Below are 15364 nucleotides of genomic sequence, written 5' to 3' on the forward strand. Positions count from 1 at the left end.
CAGTCCTGGAAACATCCTTGTAAATCTCCCCTGTACCCCCTCGAATGCAATTACATTCTTTCTGTAATGAGGTGACCAAAACTGAACACAGTACTCAAGTTGTGGCCTTACTAATGTCTTATACAGCTCCAGAATAATCTCCCTGCTCTTATATTCTATGCCTTGGCTAATAAATGAAAAGATTCCATATGCTGGGGACCTCAGGGGACGGCTGAGGTGGATTGTCCACACAGCACTTCTAGCTGAAGATGGTTGCAAATGCTTCAGCCTTGTCTTTTGCACTGATATGCTAACAAGAGATACATCTGGGGTTGAATTTTATCTAGCACATCTCTCACACAGCCAAATTTGGATCTGACTTTCCACTTTCCCTTGGATCCCATGGGCTTTTACTTTTCTCACCGTTCTGCCATGTGGAATCTGTCAAAACCTTCCTAAAATCCATGTGGACTACAGCAAATGCACCAAGCTCTTTGATCTTATCACCCCCTTAAAAATACAATCAAATTATTAAGGCACAACCTTCCCTGAACAAATCCATACTGATTGTCCTTGACTAATCTGTACCTTTCTAAATAATCATTTATCCTGTCCCTCGGAAGCTTTTCCAATTATTTGCCCACTGTAAAAGTGAGTCTGGCTTTCCTGTAATTCTTCAGTCTATCCCTTCCTCTTCTTTCAAACAACAGTACAACATTAGCAATGCTTTGGCACTATGTCTATCATCAGAGATGTTTGGAAAATGATGGTCAGAGCCTCTGCTATTTCTCCCTCATTTCTTTACTGGCCTGGGATATAGGTTGGGATTTTGCCCTCGCCAAGCGGGCTTGGCTGGGGCGGGCGAGAGTGGTCGGGAAGCCAATCGCCACCCGTGATCGAAGCCTGACCGCAATTTAACACTAGCGGGCCAATTAAGGCCCGCCCAGTGTGAAACGCATGCTGCAGCGCTGCCTGTGTGTGGCGGGGGGAATGGAGGCGAGCAGGGCACTTCGCGATTGTGTGTGCAGGAAGAGATCCCTGAGGCACAGAGCTGCCTCAGGGAGATAAAGATATGTAAAAAAAAAATAATGAATTTTAAGATGTTAAAAAACATGTCCCCTCCTGTGACTCTGTTACATGAGCAGAGACATGTTAGAAATTAGTATGAAATGTTTTTTTAATGAGGGATCAAAACCTCATCCTGCCCGTGGATGAGGTTTCGCAAAAAATGCAAAGGCCGCTTAGCTTTTTCACCTGCCCGCCAATCGCGCTGCTGACTGCTGTGCCACCCGCCGACTGAAATATCATGCGAGTGCACGATGACGTTGGGACGCTCACCTAACGTCATCGCGCATCATTTTACACTTGTTCAAGTCGAGCGCGTGCCCGCCCAACGAGTGATAAATTCTAGCTTTATTTTATCTAGGCAAAACCTGCCAATTTATCTGCTTTCAAAGATACTAAACCCCTTAATATTTCCCACTATGTTTATTTCACCCAATATTTCACACTCAACCTTAACTACAATATCTGCATTGTCCCCTGTCTTTTGTGAAGACAGATGAAGAGTATTATATAGAACAAAGTGCAGGTCTTCTGCTTCCACACAGAAAATCATGTTTGGTTGCCTTTAGCCCTCCTCTTTCCTTAGTTAACCTTTTGCTCTTTATGTATTCGGCACGATGATGTGATATGTGGATGAGTGATATCAATCTGTAATTTCACCGGCTGACCAAACATATATTGAACAGTTTAAAAAGGACTTGTTACAATCCTTGGATGGACCCCAAGTTGTTGGTGAGACCCAATTCAAGACTAGTAATTTTGTTTTTAAGTAGACAAAGTTTGAGATTCAAAACACTTACTAAGTGAATAAAGCCACAAGATTCCATAGGTTTGGATCAAACAGAAATAAACTTTACTATACAAGTTAAGAAAGACAAAACAATTTACAATATCTGTCTTATACTCTAACATACTTCACATGTATGAGGTACATGTGAATTAACAGGCCAACTGTGGTCAAATACACCACAATATAGAATAAATGCCAAATGCGACCATACCCGATTCCATGGATTTCTCAGCAACTCACCCAGATGTTAGTCACACTGTCAGGCAACCAATCTCACTGACACTCCATCTCTCTCGCGAGGATTTCCAATCTTTACTTTTGAAGATCTCACCTTGGAATTCTCTCTAAAGGTTGCTCCACTCGGATGGCTTCAATTTTGACCCATCTTGCAGGGTTTCAATCTCACCTTTCGAGATTACACTCCCCTAGATTTCTGAGTACGCTCAAGCATCAACTTACAAGTACAAGTCCAGATCCTCTGCCATGCTGAGCAGAACACTACTGCTCCAAAAGAGGTAACTTTGCCCCAATGGCCCACAGCAAGGAGTCACCAACCTTTGGCTGCCTTTGTGGATCTTCAGAGCTCCTCTTGCCCTCTTTGACTTTCAGGGCTTCTCCTGAGCTCACTCCACTTAAAGTCTCCCAGCAGCTCGCTCTATAATTGGAGACTGTTTCTCCTTTTCTTAATTCAACTGGGAGCTGTTCCTGTCCCCTGTCTCTTGTCCCTGCCTCTGGATACTTCTTGGAACCACTCCTTGTCCCTGTCCCTGGTACCTCTCTCTGGGACACTTGACTATGGTTTTCACACCGTTCTTTTTTCCTTAATGAACAGGCGCACAGGGCCTGGGGCTCATCGGGAATTGGAGTTCTCGACCTCACTGGTAAGTTTCAGTTTCTTAACAGACTTTTTAAAAGCAAGAAAAGAAACTGACTTGAAATGGCTGTCACAAGTCACCTGACATCTGGTATTGTAAGTTGGCCAGCTTCTGGAAAGTTCTAATGTGATTTTCAGTTCAGATATGCTATAACAACCTTCTCTGGAATTTCACATCTGATGTCAAGAACTACTTCAAAAGGATTTACTGTAAATGGTAATGGTCCTCACATTTGCTCATCTAAAAGGCTACCTCTCAAGTGGAGAGTCTACTGGGAGAATAGCTCATGGAATGTTGTTTTTCCTCTCTCATCAAGATAGATAATGGATTTTCAGAAGTTAATGGTTGGGACATTACAGTATCTGATCATCCTGGTCAGGAAACAAAAGCCACAGTTGGTTCAGATATCAGCTAGACAATTACCTTCTGAAATTATTATGGGGAGAGAGGGGTCATGTGACTGAGGTAACCATTTTTTTGAAATCTGTTTAATACAGCCGCAAGCTGCAAAAACAGTAGTCTGGAAAGGCTGCCAATGAAGCAGTGATGAGCTCCCTTCTCTCCTCTCCCAAGTTAAGGCCCTATCTCTATATTAAAGTTAAAAATCCAGCACAGAGATAGCTAATTTTCATTGAAAGGAACCTCGGGTACAAAAAACATTGACATTTTGGAAAAGATAGGTTATGTTTTAAAAATAAATTCTCTCCAGCAATTTGCATTTTTATATGGGCTTCAACTCCACTTCTGGAACTTCAAGATCACCATGAAAAATTTCTGCTGCAGCCAAGGACTCATAAACAGTGAAGTCGAATTTTTTTAACCTTTCAACATTGAACTTTAATTTGGCCAAGAAAGTAACTACCTACAGCGTAACTTGTAAACTTTGCATACGTGTGTGTGTTGCGAAGGGGAAACTGGTTTATCTTTTTAAATGTTTTACATCTTCACCTGGGTGTGTTTTTCACTCAATAAAAACTAACCCCTTTTTGCTTTAAACCCAAGAATGCCTGCCAGACTAGTTTCTTTTCAGTCAACATGAAAATATTTAAGCACAGACAGTGAGCAATCCTTCTAAATTCACAAGAAAACCATTAGGGTCAGACTTTGAGTGGTATGATATGGGAAGTCAATTTAACCACTCTTCACTGGGCCATAACAATTTACAAAGCAGCTTTTGAATTTTCATTGATTTTACTTGCTAATACTATTCATTTTTTCATTCTTATTATTAATTCTATTATTATGATTATATATTAATTAACTTTTAATTATTCTATTATCCACTCTCTGCTCTCAATTTTTAATTTAACAACAGCATGAAACAAAACTCATCAAGTGGCACATCACCCTATATCTGACCATAATAATGTATACAAAATCTCAATGATAAAGCTGACAGGTATAATGCAATAGATTGTTCGTATTGTACAAAATCCCTTTGCCTCATATCTTATTTGAGGGTTGCAACCAAGCCATTAAACCAAAGACTTGACCTGGCTTTTCCAGGCGCATGCAAAAGATACCATGGCATTAACCAAAGAACAACTGGGAGTTCCCGTGTACTGGATAACAAATATTCCTCCAGTAACACCAATGGGTGAACAAGGTGGACAACTCAACCGCGTTATCACAAAATTCTCTTTCAATAATGAAAATATACTTTGTGATTATATTCCAACACAAAATGTTTTTTTGCTGATAACATCAAAGTCTTGAAATTACTGTGTAATGATTACCACCCAAAATCTTTGTCAGCTACTTCAACAGACACTAACCCACTTCAAGTATTTCATTTAGAAAGAAGGAACTTGTATTTATCAAAGTATCCCAGCTAACTTATGAAACACAATCACTGTTGCAAGGTAGGGAAAGACGGCAGACAAATTTACTGACAGCAAGGTCTGACAAAGAGTAATTAGATTAATTGACTAGATAATTTGCTTGGAAGGGTTTATTTGAGGGATAGTTGTTATCCAGGACAGCAGAACTCCAGGGTGTTCTTTGGATAATGCCATGGGATCTTTTGCATCCACCTGAAAAAGTAATGAGGTCCTTGGTTTAATGGCTTGATTGGAAATCTCCAATAAAATAGGAGGCAAAGGGGCTTTGGACAAACATCAGGTCTTTGTATGCTAGTATTTTCACAGTGTAATTTCTAGGCCCAAGTATCACATTCTACAATTCAACTTGCATTTTTTAAAAAGAAAATCTGATATTTTACTGAAAATCAATAATAATAAGTTTTTTTCCAAAATATAAACTTACAGCTGGTTTGGATTTCTGCTTCTTTTTTTTGCTGTTATTTCTGTTGCTGACAAAATAATGCAGGGTCCCGTACTCCATGAGGGCAGCGAATACAAAAAGGAAACAAACAGACACAAAGAGATCCATGGCAGTTATGTAGGACACCTTTGGTAGCGATTTCCTGGAAATTGTACTTAGTGTCGTCATAGTTAGAACTGTTGTAATACCTGGTGAACATGGAAATTATTATAAATTCCATGGAGTATATGAGACCTTGCCTTCACTTTGCAAAATGTATTAGTGATGTACAGAAAACAAAGTCCATCAAATGTCTTTAATGGTCCTTTCTTGGTTGTCTCAAAGATCATTGTTGCTGGTTATTTGTTAACGCATACCTTCCTCCAGTTAACAAAGGGAAAGCCAAGGATCTGAACTTCTCCATGGCTGCTATCATTGACATTGTGCACTCCTCCAATATATTCCATTGAAAAGGTTGCCAAAGAAGTGACAAAATTCAGCTCATCAAGATACTAAACTGAAGCATCAGGCATTGCCAATGTTCAAACTTAAGATCATGTGGTCAGAATGTCATGGACTCTATACTCAAATTTCTTAGCTTAAGATAAAATTTGTAAAAGTGTTTAACCAATGTTAAAATCATTCCTGATTATAGTTTAGACATCAGGCTGATGCTGCTGTGTTTAAAATAAAGACAAGGGCAGATTTCCTGCCCACTCACTTTGTTTTTATTTTGGTGGGCCTGCAGTAAACAATACCTCAAGGATGTGCTTTGCCATGCACCTACCTTATTTTCTAACCCCTTATTTTTTTGCTGCCTGGGCATATTTGCATAAGGAACACCAAATATAGGTGGATATATTATAAGAAGATGAATGTAGTTCAGGACATAGTTCATCCATTTCTGCTTGTGAAACTTGTAGCGGCAAAACCTCTTCATTCAACCATGCAGAGATATAATACACAAGCTGGAGCAAGTAGGGGAGACAGTTTAAGAAAAAATGTCTACTTTTCCAGCAGTTTGGAGACTACTGGCAGCCCTGCACTCTGCTAGATCTCTAAGTCTGCTCCAACAATCCTCCACTACCAATCCAGCGGCACTTCCCAATGGAGGTTGGGTGCCTACCTAAAAGATAGGCACCAAGGTCAAGGCACAGCTTTATGTCAGGCAGAAATCTTGTTCTAGCAGCTGTACGGCCCAGTGCTTTACTGAAAATATTAGGTAGTTTAAAACAATTTAGTATAGCAACTAAACTGTAACATCAATTTGCATTTATATAGCACCTTTAACATTGAAAAACATCCCAAACTGCTTCACAAAGGCATAACTAAGCAATATACATTGAACCAAAGAACTATAAGAGGTGGGCTCAAAATCATGGTCATAGAGATGGGTTTTAAGAAAGGTCTTATAGGAGGAGAGGGATACAGAAAGATTTAGGGGTAGAATTCCTGAGCATTGGGGCCCAAATGGCTCAAGACTCAGTTACCAATGGTGAGTTGATGAAAGGGAGAATGCACAACATAACAGAAACAGAAGAAAAACTGTTTGTCAGGTGCCACCCAAAGGGAAAGTAAGGTCATTGAGAGAATTAAACATAAGGATAAGAATTTTAAGATTAATTATCGAGGCCCATAAGCTAACGAAGGCCAGCAAGGAATGGGGTGAAGGGCAAGCAGGACTTCATACGCAATAGGAATATGGGAAGGAGGGTTTTGGGTGACATGAGGTCTCTAGTGTGTGGAGAATGGATGGAGGTCAGAAAATCTTTGAAGTAGTTGAGCATAGAGATGACAAAGGTATCAATGAAGGTTTTAGCTCCAGGTGGACTGAAGTAAGAACAGAAGTGGGCCCAAAGTGGCACTTCTGACATGTCTTCCTTTTCCCTTAATCGAGGTTCTCCCCCTCCACATTGTGTTTGACAAAGCTCTCAACTATTTCCGACCCATTTCCTGCACCTCTGCCCTCACACCTTCCCCTCCCTCCCAGAACCATGATAAGGGCTTCCTTGTCCTCACTATTCACCCCACAGCCTCTGCATTCAAAGGATCATCCTCTGACATTTCCACCAACTCCAGCATGATGCCACCACCAAACACATCTTCCCCTCACCACTCCCTTGTCAGCATTCCGTCGGGGCCATTCCGCCCATGACACCCGGGTCCACTCCTCCATCAACCCCCAACTCCTCATCCGCTCTTGACACTATCTTCCCATGCAATCGCAGAAGGTGCAACACCTGCCCCTTCACCTCCTCCCTTCTCACCATCCAAGGGCCCAAACACTCCTTTCAGGTGAAGCAGTGCTTTACTTGCACCTCCTTCAATTTGGTCTAGTGCATTCGCTGCTCCCAATGCAGTCTCCTCTAAATTGGAGAGACTAAACAAAAAGTGGTTGGCTGCTTTGTGAAACACCTTCACTCAGTCCGCAAGAATGGCCCAGACGTCCCTGTTGCTTGCCATTTTGCCCACATGTCTGTCCTTGGCTTGCTGCAATGTTCCAGTGAAGCCCAACGCAAACTGGAGGAACAGCAGCTCATCTTCCGATTAGGCGCTTTACAGCCTTCCAGACTTAACATTGAGTTCAACAACTTCAGACCATGAACTCTCTCCTCCAGCTTCACCCCTTTTTAATCCAATTGTTTTTTTTTTGTTTCATTTTAATTTTAATTATTTATTTATTTAATTTTTAAAAATCCTTTTCCCCCAACATCCCTGACCCCCAATCTTGGCCACAGCATAGGACCATCTGTCACTGGGTTATATGTTGTGATTTCAGAGCACTGACCCTTATTCTGCTATTAACACATTCTGCTATCTTACCTTTTTGCCACTATCTGCACCTTGTTTCGTCTTTCCCACTACCATTAACATTCTCTTTGTTTTGTGTCCATGACATCTTTGTCAATCTCTCCTTAACTCGCACCTCTCTCTGACCTATCTTGCTTCACCCACTCTTAAACAGTATAAAATCTATCACATGTCTACTCTTTAGCTCTGAAAAAGAGCCATGCAGACTCAAAACACTAATTCTGTTTCCCTCTCCATAGATGCTGCTAGACCTGCTGAGTTTTTCCAGCATTTTTTGTTTTTATTTCAGATTTCCAGCATCTGTGGTATTTTGCTTTCATCAGAAGTGGGTGATGTTATGGAGGTGCAAGTAGACAGGTTTTGAGAAGGAGAGAATCAGGAGCTCATCTTAGGGTCAATTAGGAGGTCAGGATGGCAAATAATCTGTTTCTGTTTGGAGACAGGAATAAAATTCCTGGGGGAGACTGAAGACAATGTTTTTTGTCTATCGAAAGCTTAACAGGAAGAAATTGTGGCTCATTCAAGACTGTATGCCAGGCGAGCAGTCGGACAGCACAGAAGGTGTAGAAAGTTCAAGAGAGCTGGTGGAGAGGTAAAGTTGGGTGTTATCAGTTATTTGAGGTACTAAGTTTCACTTGGACTTCTAAAAACTTTCAAGCATTCAATTATTATTTAAGAAATATTTACTACATGAAAGCAAAAACGCTGATTAAAACACTGCTACTGCCAAGGAAACTCAATTGAAATTGATTTTCCTCTATTTTATTCAGCAGAGCTTTGATTTTTATTGCAGCTCTAATCAAAATAAATTATGAGATTGAGCACAAGTCAGGAGCAGCAAGTGGAAGTAAAAGTATTGACGTATACGCCTGCTGTCAGTGGAAGTCTTCCTTGAGCTCCTGATCCTGGGCTTTGGGAACTCAGAGGGCCTGCGTGAAACAATTGCATGTCCTATTTGGGGTTGTACTTGCTTTTATTTATAGCTTTTGCCCAAGCAAAAGGAAATTTTCAAGATGGCAGCCAAATACCTCCAAGCAGCCATGTTGAGAGGAAAGCGCCCAGTTACCCAGCAGACAGCATACATGCATGCATTTAGCATTTTTGTAAACCTGTAACCCCTGATGTTTAAATTTTAAAATGTTACTTTTGTTCAGGTTTGAGTCAATTTGTGTAAAGCTTAGAGACTGCCTCCTTAAATTGTTTTATATCTAGCCTTAAATTCTGAATTGATGATGGGGCAGCTACAGTCATGCACTAATTCCTGAAATACTGGAGAGCTGAAACTATCTTATAATCACCATGATAAGCAGTATAAATAAGTATCTTCTAAAAGTGTTTTCCCCTTAAAGTCCAGATTAAGAAAAATAACTTATGTTATTATGTCCTGTTGCAGAAACAAATTCTCAATGGCAAATTAGGGAGGCCTTATGGTGCAGTGGTAATGTCACTGCCTCTGAACCAGAAGCTCTGAGTTTAGGTCCTATGCCAGAACTTGTTGACCATAGAAGGAGTGTTTGTAAACATGTTTCAATCAGCCTAGGAATCCTTCCATCTGTTCCCCAAAAAGGAAAAGTGTGTGTGAAGATAATGCTACAAAAAAATTGTTGAATATTAAATTGATACAATTGATAATAGGGATATGCATATCTTGCACATGCACTTATAAGTTATATTATCCTTCTCACACTGGATATTCAACAGCTAACTAATCATTGCTTTTAAAAATTACAGCTACACCTTAGGTGAGCAGAAATGAGCGACAGAACAGTTTTCTCCATTTCAGCATCTGGTTGTGTACAAGATGACTTCCCAAATAACCTATGCCCTACTTTACTACCATACAATAGAGTTCTATCAGCTTTACTTGGATGGAATAAAAAGACCCTGAAGGCTAAATTGGATAGCCTTGAAAACAGATGGAGGGATCTCAATGAGTGATGACCTGGACACATTGACTGAATGCAGACAAGCTTCCTGCTACCCATTCATTTGAATGATTTGTGTGTGCAACTAACACTAATTGTGCTGCTCAATGGCTGGATGCATTAGCAGGGCCCAAGATAGTGAGTAGAACTCACCACTTAGAGCTGGCCTGTACTGTTTAAATTTGGTGGCGGGATAGTGGCGGAGGTAGGAGATGTATCATGTCTGAAGCAGGTGCCAGGAGTCATTGTAGAGAATCTAACCTGGGAAAGAGTGAGAAATAGCACAACAGGGGAGAGAGAGGGCTCCGCAATTTCTGAATGCTGTACTAGAGGTTTTGATGGAGGAGATGGGAAGGAGGAGAGGTGTTCTGTATCTGCAGGGAAGAAGGAGGCTCTCCAGACACAATCAAAAATCACAAGGTGGGATCGGACAGCCATGGAGCTGTTATACGTTAGCTGGCTTCTTGAACCGCCAACTCTACACTTCCAGCAGTTGTTCACTGAACATGCGCTAACGCCTACACAAACATGGTGTCTCACAAATGTCGTTTTGGAGCTCTAAGGGCACTCACAGCATCCAAGACACAGGCATTAATGAGTTTAATGTCTTTCCCTTTGTCTCTTAAACTCCATTCATTTCTTATTAATGTTCATTTTAACAAAACAATTTATACGCATCAGCTCCTTCATAAATAGTTCAATGTTTTGACTCTAAAAATCCGTTTGGAATCAAGTTGTACCTAATGATGTTCTCGCTGGCACAGCATCTTTATTGATCCAGAATGACACCCAAGACAGGACCACTGTAAGCGAGCAAGGTATGTAGGTCTGAATAGTGAAGTACCCCATTCTTCTGCTTAGATCAAAGAATATTGTCATTATGACATAATCTCCTGTAAAGAGAAAAATTAAATAACATTTTAGTTAACTTAAATAACAGTGTTTTTTTAAGGATGAGTCAGTAAATAGGAATTGATTTTCCAAGTATTTTCTTAATCACATTTTCAATAGAATTGATTACACTTTCTTCAATTACATTATAAGGTATATTTACAATTATTCAGATTGTAACAATGTTGTTAGGGGACCTTTTATGTGGACAGGCAGGTGAGGGATTTTTTAAAAATCCGTGGCAGCTAACTAGTGCACTGATGTTCTAACATAGTGCTGAAATGAAATTATCATAATAAATAGATAAGATATAATTGGTGTCTCAGTGGAATTAATGGGGCCAAAAATCTGTGACCCATCTGGTGCATTCTTGTGTAACATTCGACGGCCAGTCATTCGGCCAAGGCCCAGTTACACTAGGCCTCCTTCAAAGGGTAAGGCCTCTGTCCTTACAAGTGCAGTCACATAAGAGGGAGGAAACTGGGGACTCTCAATGCCAAGAATGCCAATATCCTGAGTTCTCAGAGGAATTCGGCATAGGATCAGCAGCACTTAATTGAGTGCTTTTGAGCATTAAATGTCAGTACTGTGTCCCACCTAGGGGTGCAAGCCAGAACACGAAAATCAGTATTAGTTATATCCTGAAATGAGTGCTAAATGCATTTACACGAGATCTTGGCTGCTGACTCCACCAGATGACTGGACAGTCTTTTAGAGTCTCAAGTAGCTACTGGCCAAAGAAGGACTGCAGCTGTTTTGACCAGCGAAAAAAGGAATTATGGTGAGATGAATGGTGATGTGGTTAGCACTGTTATACTTGATAAGTAATCATTTTACATGGACATGCACCTTACAGACAAATATTTAAGCAACAAAGATAGAATTGAACAGAATAATTGAATCTTGCAGCACAAAAGGAAGTCATTCAACCCAACTTGCCAGTGCTGACTCTTTGCAAGAGCTGTTCTATTCAGTGGCACCCTGGCAGTTTATTCTCCTACCTTGCAAATTAGTCCTCTTCAAGTACGCATCCAAATGCCTTTTGTAAGTTCCTATGGAATCAGTTACCATCACACTTTCAGGTCGTACATTAGATCATGACACCTTGTAGCATTAAAAAAGATATGAAGGGAAAACAAAGAGCAGGATTGTGCCTCCGCAATGTTTGGGGCAGTTGGCAGAATGGAGAGCTGTAGCACCCTGGACTGTTGGAGGATGAAGGAGTCATGGCAGCTGCCAGAAAAATGAGCACACACCTGTAGGGATCTCTTGTTGTGGTTGCAGACCATCTGAACACAGAGGGAGTGGAAGTTCTCCTTGTTGATGAATCTGATTGGATGCTCTCGTGGGTGCAATCGATGATTCCCTGTGAGGTTGCCTGCACCTGAAGAAATCCAGAGATGGAGAGAGGCAATTCCCATTGCCCTTTGTGCCTGGGAGAGCTCATTTGTTTAAAATTGTATATACTAGCCAAGTCTCACAAATAGGATATCAGCAATCAGCGAGATACAGTGGTGAGCAGCCATTTGAGAGATGCCACCAAGGTCCATAAATCCTTGGAAGGAGCCAGCGGCAATGGATTCAAGGTCACAATGACTTTGATGGCGACTGGCAGGGCATGGCCAGCAGCACTGCAAATTGTGAGATCTTCTGCTATGAAGATACAAACCTCAGTGGCCATCTGCCTGGGTAGGCACAGTCTCCTGCAGCACTGGTTTTCTGACATGTCCAAGCAGCTTTGCCTTCGGTGGTGTACCAGGTAAGACCTCTTTTGCCTTTCTGCCTCTCATCGCTCCCCTCTGCCTCTCTCATGTCTGGGGCTCTGCCTCTGGTGGGGAATGATTCGCCTCTTCGCCACATGATCCAGTATTTGAGAATTATAAGCACATTACCAGCTGTTGCCTTACTTGTGCTCAGCTGCACTCACAATGGTTTCTTGAAGCCTTACACCCTCCTCTTATGGCGTAACAATGCCAGGAAGGTCACGACCCCGCTCCACTGCCCAAGTGAGAACAGATCACACCGTCTGCAACTTCTACACACTCAATGATACCGATGTGCCAATGGCTCAGTGTCCCTCTTGTTACAGTTGGAATGGGAGGAGTGCACAGTTGATCTAGCCCCACTGCTCCTCAGGTCACAATATTAGTTTAAATGTTCAATTTAGTCACCAAAATGGCCAATTGTTTACCTTCGCTACTGTTTCCCAGAATAAAATAAACTTTGACCAGGCTTCTTTCACTAACGGGGGGTGGCAATGCATAATGGTATTGTCGCTGAACTAGTAATCTAGAGACCCAGGGTAATGCTCTGGGGACCCTGGTTCAAATCTCACCACGGCAGATGGTGAAATTTGAATTCAATGAAACTCTGGAATTAAAAATCTAATGATGACCATGGAACCATTGTTGATTGTTGTAAAAACCCATCTGGTTCACTAATGTTCTTTTGGGAAGGAAATCTGCCATCCTTACCTGGTCTGGCCTACATGCGGCTCCAAATGCAATGTTGTTGACTCTTAAATGCCGTCTGAAATGGCCCAGCAAGACACTCGTGTGACAAACTGCTACAAAGTCTCAAAAGAGGAATGAAATCGGACGGACCACCCAGCACCGACCTAGGCAACGGAAACGACAATGACAATCTCAGCCCCGCCGACCCTGCAAAGTCCACCTTACCAACATCTGGGGGCTAGTGCCAAAATTGGGAGAGCTGTCTCACAGACTATTCAAACAACAGCCTGACACAGTGATCCTCATGGAATCATATCTTACAGATAATGCCCAGACACCACCATCACCATCCCTGGGTATGTCTTGTCCCACCAACAGGACAAGCCCAGCAGAGGTTGCGGCACAGTGGTATACAGTCGGGAGGGAGTTTCCCTGGGAGTCCTCAACATTGACTCTGAATCCCATGAAGTCTCATGGCATCAGCTCAAACATGGGCAAGGAAACCTCCTGCTGATTACCACATAGCACCCTCCCTCGGTTGATGAATCAGTGCTCCTCCATATTGAACACCACTTGGAGGAAGCACTGAGGGTGGATAGGGCGTAGATTGTACTCTGGGTGGGGGACTTCGATGCCCATCACCAAGAGTGGCTCAGTAGCACCACCACAGACCGAGCTGGGCGAGTCCTAAAGGACATAGCTGCGAGACTGGGTCTGCGGCAGGTGGTGAGGGAACAAACAAGAGGGAAAAACATACTTGACCTCATCCTCACCAACCTGCCTGCCGCAGATGCATCTGTCCAAGACAGTATCGGTGCTCAGCCATTGTGGAGATGAAGTGCCGCCTTCACATTGAGGATGCCCTCCATCATGTTGCAGGGCAAAAAACGGTAGTGGGGGTTGTATATAGACCCCCAAACTGTAGTGGTGATGTTGGGAATGGCATTAAACAAGAAATTAGAGACCCATGCAATAATGGAACAGCTGGAATTATGGGTGACTTTAATCTGCATATAGATTGGGCAAATCAAATTAGTAACAATACCGTAGAGGAGGAATTCCTGGAGTGTATACGGGATGGTTTTCTGGACCAATACGTTGGGGAACCAACTAGAGAACAGGCCATCCTAGACTGGGTATTGTGTAATGAGAAAGGAATAATTGGCAATCTTGTTATGCGAGGTCCCTTGGGGATGAGCAACCGTAATATGATAGAATTCTTCTTCAAGATGGAGAGTGACGTAGTTGATTCTGAGACTAGAGTTCTGAACCTTAATAAAGGAAACTATGATGGTATGAGGCATGAGTTGGCTATGATGGATTGGGAAACATTACTCAAAGGGATGACGGAGGATAGGCAATGGCAAACATTCAAAGAGCACATGGGTGAACTGCAACAATTGTTTATTCCTGTCTGGCACAAAAGTAAAACAGGAAAAGTGGCCAAAGCATGGCTTACAAGGAAAATTAGAGATAGTATTAGATCCAAGGAAGAGGCATACAAATTGGTCATACAAAACAACAGGCCTGAGGATTGGGAGAAGTTTAGAATTCAGCAAAGGAGGACCAAGGGATTGATTAAGAAGGAGAAAAAAGAGTATGAGAGTAAGCTTGCAAGAAACATAAAAACTGACTGTAAAAGTTTCTATAGGTATGTGAAGAGAAAAAGATTGGTGAAGACAAATGTAGGTCCCTTACAATCAGAAACAGGGGAATTTACAATGGGGAACAAAGAAATGGCTGACCAACTGAATACATACTTTGGTTCTGTCTTCACAAAGGAGGACACAAATAACATACCAGAAATGATGGGGAACACAGTGAGAGGGAGGAACTGAAAGAAACCAGTATTAGTAGGGAAATGGTGTTGGAGAAATTGATGGGATTGAAGGCCGATAAATCCCCAGGGCCTAATAATCTACATCCCGGAGTACTTAAGGAAGTGGCCCTATAAATAGTAGATGCATTGGTGGTCATCTTCCGAGATTCTATCGACTCTGGAAAAGTTCCTACAGATTGGAGGGTAGCTAATGTAACCCCATTATTTAAAAAGGGAAGTAGAAAGAAAACAGGGAATTATAGACCGGTCAGCCTGATGTCAGTAGTGAGGAAAATTCTAGAGTCCATTATAAAAGGTTTAATAGCTGAGCACTTGGAAAACAGTGGCAGAATTGGACAGAGTTAGCATGGATTTACGAAAGGGAAATCATGCTTGACAAATCTACTGGAATTTTTTTAGAATGTCACTAGTAGAGTTGATGAGGGGGAACCAGTGGATGTGGTTTATTTGGACTTTCAGAAGGCTTTCGACAA

General features: G+C 41.8%; 1 protein-coding gene across 2 annotated transcripts in view; it reads right to left on the minus strand.

The window, feature by feature from the left end:
• The window catches only part of LOC144688357 (gamma-aminobutyric acid receptor subunit gamma-1-like), a 71191-nt gene that overhangs the window by 18517 nt on the left and 37310 nt on the right, over positions 1–15364 (minus strand). Inside the window, exons 4-5 of one of the 2 annotated variants that reach the window (XM_078554939.1) lie at positions 10448–10600; positions 4978–5180 (exon numbers count right to left, since the gene is read on the minus strand). In XM_078554939.1, coding sequence (XP_078411065.1) covers positions 4978–5180; positions 10448–10600 — 356 coding nt within the window. Of the gene's footprint in view, positions 1–4970; positions 5181–10447; positions 10601–15364 lie in introns of both variants that reach the window. The other variant, XM_078554856.1, reaches the window with a different exon arrangement.

The sequence above is a fragment of the Cetorhinus maximus genome, chromosome 1 (genome assembly GCF_964194155.1).
Source record: "Cetorhinus maximus chromosome 1, sCetMax3.hap1.1, whole genome shotgun sequence".
In the NCBI taxonomy this organism is placed as follows: Eukaryota; Metazoa; Chordata; class Chondrichthyes; order Lamniformes; family Cetorhinidae; genus Cetorhinus; species Cetorhinus maximus.